The sequence below is a fragment of the Myotis lucifugus genome, unplaced genomic scaffold (assembly GCF_000147115.1).
Source record: "Myotis lucifugus unplaced genomic scaffold, Myoluc2.0 scaffold_5134, whole genome shotgun sequence".
Classification (NCBI taxonomy): domain Eukaryota; kingdom Metazoa; phylum Chordata; class Mammalia; order Chiroptera; family Vespertilionidae; genus Myotis; species Myotis lucifugus.
Genome location: NW_005876182.1, coordinates 1 through 7126, shown reverse-complemented (window position 1 = coordinate 7126; position 7126 = coordinate 1). Strand labels below are relative to the sequence as shown.

General features: G+C 60.5%; 1 protein-coding gene across 1 annotated transcript; it reads right to left on the bottom strand.

Moving 5' to 3' along the window:
- Positions 1-376: 376 nt before the first annotated feature.
- RXRG (retinoid X receptor gamma) lies at positions 377-7107 on the bottom strand (the record flags this gene model as incomplete). Its single annotated transcript, XM_006109027.3, has 6 exons — positions 377-646; positions 3600-3705; positions 4610-4701; positions 5711-5843; positions 6723-6852; positions 6943-7107. Coding segments are annotated over 6 exons (774 nt in total), but the record flags the coding sequence as incomplete, so codon positions are not given.
- Between the last annotated feature and the right edge of the window lie 19 nt (positions 7108-7126).

Genomic DNA, 7126 nt, shown 5'->3' with positions numbered 1-7126 from the left:
CCCCTCAGACCAGGCTCTGTCTGCTTATTATTCTTAGGAGGAAAAAACAAGCAGAAAAACCCTGTGATTCTGAAACACAGGGTTTCCTCCCAATCTCTGCAGGGGCTGCCCTCGGGCCCAGCCACTCCGCGCCCGACCCGGGCATTGCTCCCAATTCTGGGATGGTTCGCTCCAGCACCACGGGGGTCAGATGTGTGAGGTCATTACTCGTCCGTTCGCTTTCCGTGGGAAGTGAAAAGTAATGCGAACACTCATATGCACAGAGGCCGGGTTAGCTTTCCAAGAACTTCCGGAAAGGTCCCGCCCCTTAGAGAGCAAGAAGGCTGTCCTCTGACTTTCAAAACTCCACCCGAAGGCCTGTGCGTAGAAAGGCTTCTTTATTATAAACATCACATTCCAGGGGCAGGAAGGGGTCGGTGGGACGTGGAGGGGCGTGGGCAGGACGGGTCCCCACACACCTGCCCAGAGCTCCGCCGGGCGGGAGGCGCGGCCGGAGGCTCAGGTGACCTGCAGCGGGGTCTCCAGCATCTCCATCAGGAAGGTGTCGATGGGCGTGTCCCCAATGAGCTTGAAGAAGAAGAGGTGCTCCAGGCACTTCAGGCCGATGGAGCGCAGGGCGGGCAGGCGCAGCAGCAGCTTGGCGAACCTGCGGAGACCGGGAGGGTCAGGACCCCCCACAGCCCAGGGGCAGGGCCAGGGTCCGTCCTCTGGGCACCTGTGATGGAAGAGGGAGCCTGGCAGGGATGCGGGCACCAGAGAACCTAACCCCAGGGGGCGGCAGAAAAGGCTGGAGGGGAGGTTATTCTTAAAGGGGACACGTCCGATGAGAAGAGTTCAAATGGAATTTTAGCATCCTGGAAACATGTATGTTTCTGTGTTCATGCCACAAGGAAATGTGTCAACATAGAAAAATAGAACAGCACCAGCTGCTTCTCTACATGGAAAAACGGAGGTCTGTACCAAGGCCGACACAAACCTTCCGAAGTTGGTCACACGGCGTCGAGCGCGTGTGAAAGGTGCTGCGTGTGGCGAAGAGCGGCTGGGTCAGTGGTCAGCAAACTGGCTCGCGAGCCACATGCGGCTCCTTGGCCCCTTGAGTGTGGCTCTTCCACAAAATACCACGTGCGGGCGCGCACGTACAGTGCGATTGAAACTTCATGGCCCATGCGCAGAAGTTGGTATTTATTTTGTGGAAGAGCCACACTCAAGAGGCCAAAGAGCCGCATGTGGCTCGCGAGCCGCAGTTTGCCGACCACTGGGCTGGGTGAAGGGGGAGGCTGAGCCGGGTGGCCGCACCAGAGGCTTTTATAGAATTTGGGAAAGGACACGGCTTCTCTATAAAGTGCACTTAGACGAACTCAGGAAATGCTTTTTTACTCTAGAAATGCCCGTTTTACAGGAGATACTGTGCTATGGCTCCCTTTGCCGTCTGTCCTGGATGTTGGAGCTGAGGTGGGGACCATGGAACTAAGAGGCTCACAGTCACAGCCAGGGGTCTGCCTACTGTCCCGCCTCCAGAGCCAGCCTGGAGGTTGGAGCGAGGCCGGTGGCGTGTGTTCTGAAGCGTCCACAGGGTGGCAGCACTGCACCACTGAGAGCCAGGCCTCCCGCCCCTGGATGCCCTCCACCCGTTTCTGCAAACCAGAGGCACCTCAGCACTTTCCTACCTGGCTGAGCCCAGGGCCATCCCTGATGGAGCTGCTCAGCCTCAGGGTGGTCACCTTGTGTGTCCGCACCCCAGGGACGCCCAGGGGCCCAGCCTCTGCACCCCTCCCTGAACTCCCCAGCTCTGCCCAAGCCCAGGCCCCAGGCAGCCCCTTCTGGGAAAAACGGTCAAGTGGCAGCATTTTCTAAGTGACAGTCATTAGAAACAGCCGGAATGCCAAGCGAGTCAGAACACACTCCCGCCCCCCACCACACCCCCCTCGTGAAATCCTACAAAGCCGTCCGAAGCGACGATGTGGTTTTTTAACACTTGATGAAACACCGGAATGGCTTTGGGAGGGAGAGAGCCCGCCAGGCTGTGCAGCTTCAGACTGTAAATGCTCCTTGTCTACACGAGGAGACTGGAAGGAAACATACCCCAAAATTTACAACCAACGTTTACTACCTGTCTTATGTTTTAAAAACGTTTCCCTTGTTTCCTACCAAAGCTTGCTCTGCTTTTATAATAAGGAAAAGGCAAGGTTTGGTTTTCTGGGCATTGTCTTTTGTTGTTGGGTTTGGGGGTAGTTGTTCGTTTATTTGTTTGTTTTTTGGTTGGTTGGTTTAAGATAGAGACACGACTAGAGCCATTCTAAGCTTCTCCCAACGCCTGCACACAGTGTGTGCTCAGGAACGGGTAGGTTGCCTCAGGGCTGGATTCAGCAGAATCCCCACACGCCACGCCTCCCCGGGGCTGAGGGCACAGGCACCAGGCCTGGTGTTGGGCCCTTCATCTCACCTGCGGCAGGAGACGCCAGGAGTCCGCCAACCCCCTGCCCTCCCTCTGTGGCTATGGCACTCGGTGGCCAGGTGACCAAGTTCTCACCAATGGAAGTGAGTGCAGGGAGGGGTCTTTCCAGAGGGAGGGGCTGCCCACGGTGCCCCACCTCTGGTTCTGGGGTGCATGGAGCAGGAAGGAAGCAGCTGGGCCCGGGTGGGGTGTGCAGAGTCCCCTCTCTCAGCCCCGTCGTGCCCAGGGGACTGATTCAAGAGTAAGAATGGAGCCTGGGTTTTGCTCCCCGGTGGCATTTGGGAGGTCTGCGGCCTGGCTCACCCACCCTAACGCCCGTTACTGTGCCCACTGGCTGAGGCCCACCGCTCGGGGCGACTCACAGTCTCCCGCAGACAGCGGGCAGGAACTGGCGGGGGACCCAGGAAAATGGCTTCGCAGAAATCAACCCTCACCCCGTCACTGCGAGAACTGGGAGCCTAGAAAAGTAATGCTAAAACCAAAACTAATGTCTTCAAGGCAGTTTTTCAGGTTTTGCTTTCAGTTTCCTGTGAGATTTGAGCTGTGAGCTGGCTGAGGAGGGGAACTTTCACTTAGCTGTGCTTTGGGGGAAACATCTGAGAACATAGTCTAATGGCCTGGGAAGACCTGTATGGGCGACGGCCAAGCGGTCTGAGAGCTCCTGGCCACGTCCTTCTCAGACAAGGAGCCCGGCCCAGACCAGCACTCAGGGACAGCCAGGGACCAAGGTCACCTCTGCTGGCTCAGGCAGGGGGTGCAGGGCAGGCGGGACAATGCGGTCCCTGGCAATCCCAGCCCTTTGGCACCAGGGAGGCCTGGGCTCCTGTCCAGCCATCCCCCCCCACCCCCCCTGCACCCCCCCTCCCCCACACCCCAGCTCTGTGACCTTGGGCAGCTCCTGACCTTTCTGAGCTCCGTGACTGGTCAGAAATCAGAGATAATGAGACCCACCCATTCATGGACGTGCTTGTGCGTCCAGCGCTTAAAGACGAGCCTCTGTCGGCACGGCCTGGGCTCTGCTCCCCTGAGCTCGCCGAGGAGATTAAGTCCCATTTGGGAACAATCTCGCCCGTGCCTGCCGCCCACTGCCCGTCAGTGCGGTGCGGACGGGGCACCCGTCACGGCCAGGCCTCCAGCGCCTCACCTGCCTGGCTGGTCCGGGTACTTCTGCTTGGTGTAGGCCTCGAGGGTGGCGTAGACCTTCTCCCGAAGGGTCTCGACCTCAGAGGGGTTGGACAGACCCTTGGCATCTGGAACAGATGACCGATTTAAGCTCCGGGGACGCCCTCCCCAGAGGCGGCCCCACCCCGCAGGCCAGCTCCCCTGGAGTCACCAGACGCCCACGGGAGGGAGCACCTGGGAAACACTGACCCCAGACTGCAGGGGCCCAGGTGCCCACGGCCGACTCCCAGGAGTTTTACCTCATCTGGCCATTCCAGAAACAGTCCCTTCACGTGTGGGCCTACTGTGCGCTAAGCATGGACTCAATGATGAGATGGTACAAAGCCAGAGACCAGGTCCCCATCAGTGAACTGAGCGCCGACTACGGATCCCAGAGCCCATCTCCCCTCCCCCTCACCACACGCGTCTGGGAAGCCGTGCCCCTCCTGACACCTCCTCTTCCTGCCTGCAGGCCACCAGGACACCCTCGCTGCTCCCACCTGTCTCCCTGGTGTCCCTTCTCGGGCACTTTCTGAATCTTCCTCTCCCCCAGCCTCCAGGCACCAGGCCAAATACAGTCCTGGTTCCCACCCCCCGCCCCATGCCCTATCTCCATCAATGAGAACTCCACTCTCCCACCTGTTCAGGGAAACGAAGCCAACAGCTCTGAGAACTATATCTAACACCTCTCTTCCTCCCACATCAGCACATCGACACCTAATCCATCGGCAAATCCTGTGGGCTTTGCCTAAAATTCCATGCGGACTCTGACCACCTCCCTCCCTGCCACCCAAGGCCACTGCCATCTCTCCTCTCCCCCGACCCAAACACCCACACCCACTCAGGATTCTCCAAGACAGCGCTGGGAGTGGAGGCCATGAGGAGCTGGCCCCGTGCCCCACCCGGGACAGCCTCCTGGCCCTGCGTCCCTGTCCTGGCTGAGCTCGAGGCCCAGCGTGCCAGTGCTGGGCTGAGCGCTGCGCCACGCCTCACCTGGGTTAAACAGCACGATGGCGCGCAGGCACCCCAGCTCCGACTTGTCCATCTGCATGTCTTTCATTTTGGAGACCAGCTCGGTCAGGACTCTGTTCCCAGGAAACACGGCAGGCGATGTTGAGATCAGGACAGTGAGCGAGAGCAACATCTCTTATGCACCCGCCCCATTTCCAGACGATGCACCAGGGACCAGGGCGTGGAGGGGAGAAGGTGCGGCCCCTGATCTCAGACATGGAAGCACACGCAGCCAGACAAAGCCAGGAGCCGTCAATAGCCAAGCCCAAGGGCACACCAGTGGCGGGTGACGCAGGCTGGAGAGGCAGCCTGGGGTTGGAAATCAGTAGAAATGCAACAGGCCCAGCAGAGGGCCTGCGTGCCGGGAACACGGCGGGACTGCACGCAGTGACCAGAGAAGCCCGCAGGCCAGGACGGGGCCGGAGCCCACAGAGGACCAGGCGGGAATGTCACGTGGTAGGAATGACACAGGAGAGGAGACACGAGGTGGACAACACGCAGCCACGGACCGACTGTGATGGAGCTGGGCAGGGGCCAGGGGGGCCTTGCACTTGGACGGAGACCTCCTCTCTCCTGTCCTCCATCCTCTCACCTGAGCCATTCACCTCTCGTTTCACTTGCCCCCTAGCACACGGCTGATTCCCTCAGCAGCATTTAGGACGCAGAACCCCCTGACCTGAGATCCTGCTACAGAGCCCAGCAAACCACGGCCTGGACTCCTCGGGTCCAGTCCTGGCCCCTGCCCATCCCTGCCCCGGGGAGAAGCAGGTCAACACCCCGGCCCCAACTTAGCAGGTCATGTCAACCACCAGCCTCTCCTCTGGACCCATAGGGGTCACGGGTACCCATCTGCGCGCGACTGCGCTGGCGCTGACCCACTCCACCTCGCCGTCTCAGCCTTTCTCTTAATCCTCCCTCAGCCTCCAGGCCCACATTCTCACTGGCCTCCTGGTCTCTGCTTCTAGCCATGGGCGGCTCTGGGCTCTGTCCATCCACATCCCGTCACTGCCCACAGCACACGTGCACGCACGCATACACACGTGCACATACGGAGGCACACACACAACGACGCAGAAGACACACCTGTCAAAGATGGAGCCCACGCCAGCGCTGTGGGCGCTGCTCCGGTGCACGTGCAGCCCGGTGGCCAGGAGAATGCCGTCCTGCACGGAGACCGAGCGGTGGGAGAAGGAGGCGATCAGAAGCTCGTTCCACCCTGCGGGGCGAGAGGAGGCTGTGAGGGCCACCGACCGTCTCACTTCATGGAAATCACCCCGGGGGACAAAGCCGAATCGGAAGTGCAGGGAGGTGAAATGCTGGGGTCCCCTGGCTCGTGGCTCCCCCACAGTTTCCCCAGGGCAGCCCGAAGGCCAGCTTGAGGACAGGGCTCTACTTCCCCCCGTCAATCAGTAAATATGGACTGAACATGGAACAGGGCCAGCGCTGTGTTAGCTGTCACTGCGGGGGCTCATAGCGGGCTGGTGTCTGTGGGGTGTCTAGCGGCGCTGGCACGGCGCGGAGCTCCGGTCACGGCCGCTGCGGGCTCCCTATCTAACAGGGACATGGCTCCCGGCCTCCACCAGCCTTCATGGCATCCGCCTGCGGGCTCAGTGATGAAGAGACCTGGCAGGTGTCAGCTGCTCCGTGCCCCAAAAATGGAAGCGACCGAGGGCGCGGCACAAAGAACCTCAAAATAGGAAGGGCCCGGGTTTATCTAGGACACGCCTGAGCCTAAGTCGGTGGCTCCGCGCCTCCCTGTGAGGTGGGAATGTCTGTACTTTCCGATTTCAGAGCAGTGATGGGGCGTGGCTTCAGGTGGGCCTCAACCAAAAGGACTGAACTGTCTTCAAAAGTTAGACGCGAAGCCCAGTAAAATTCACGTGGAAGAGTCACTGCTCCACTCACAGAGACTGTCCCTGGGGATTGGGAGGGTCTCTGAGTTTGAGGGCCTGCGGGTCACCCAGAGAAAGAGCCGCCCTGGTGAGCGATCCTGCCATCAGCGTGGACACAGCTCGGGCGGATTGAGGGTCCCGGGGGGAACTTCCAGTGGCAGCCCCAGCAATTGTCCCGAGAAGCGAGGGGCCTAAAGCCCTACCTGCGCGGAGCAGGATGACCTGGTCCTCCAGCGTGAGGCCCGAGAAGTGGGGGATGCGCTTGGCCCACTCGACAAGGGTGAACAGCTGCTTGTCGGCCGCGTGGCAGATGTTGGTGACAGGGTCGTTGGTCTGAAACGGGACAAGCTCTGAGGCTGGAGTCGGGGCCCCAGCACACCCTCCGCCTCCAGGCCGGGGAGCGGCGGCGCCCAGGGCACATACCGAGCTCTCCATGCTCATGTCGCCGTAGGACTCTGTATTTGAATCGACGGCCAGTTCCGCCTCCAGGATCCTCTCCACGGGCATGCCTTCGTGGGCGCCCCCCACGCACTCCGCCTCGCTCTCCGCCCGCTCCCGGCTCCTCTGCCTCTCCTCTTGCACGGCTGGCACACGAAAGACACAGATG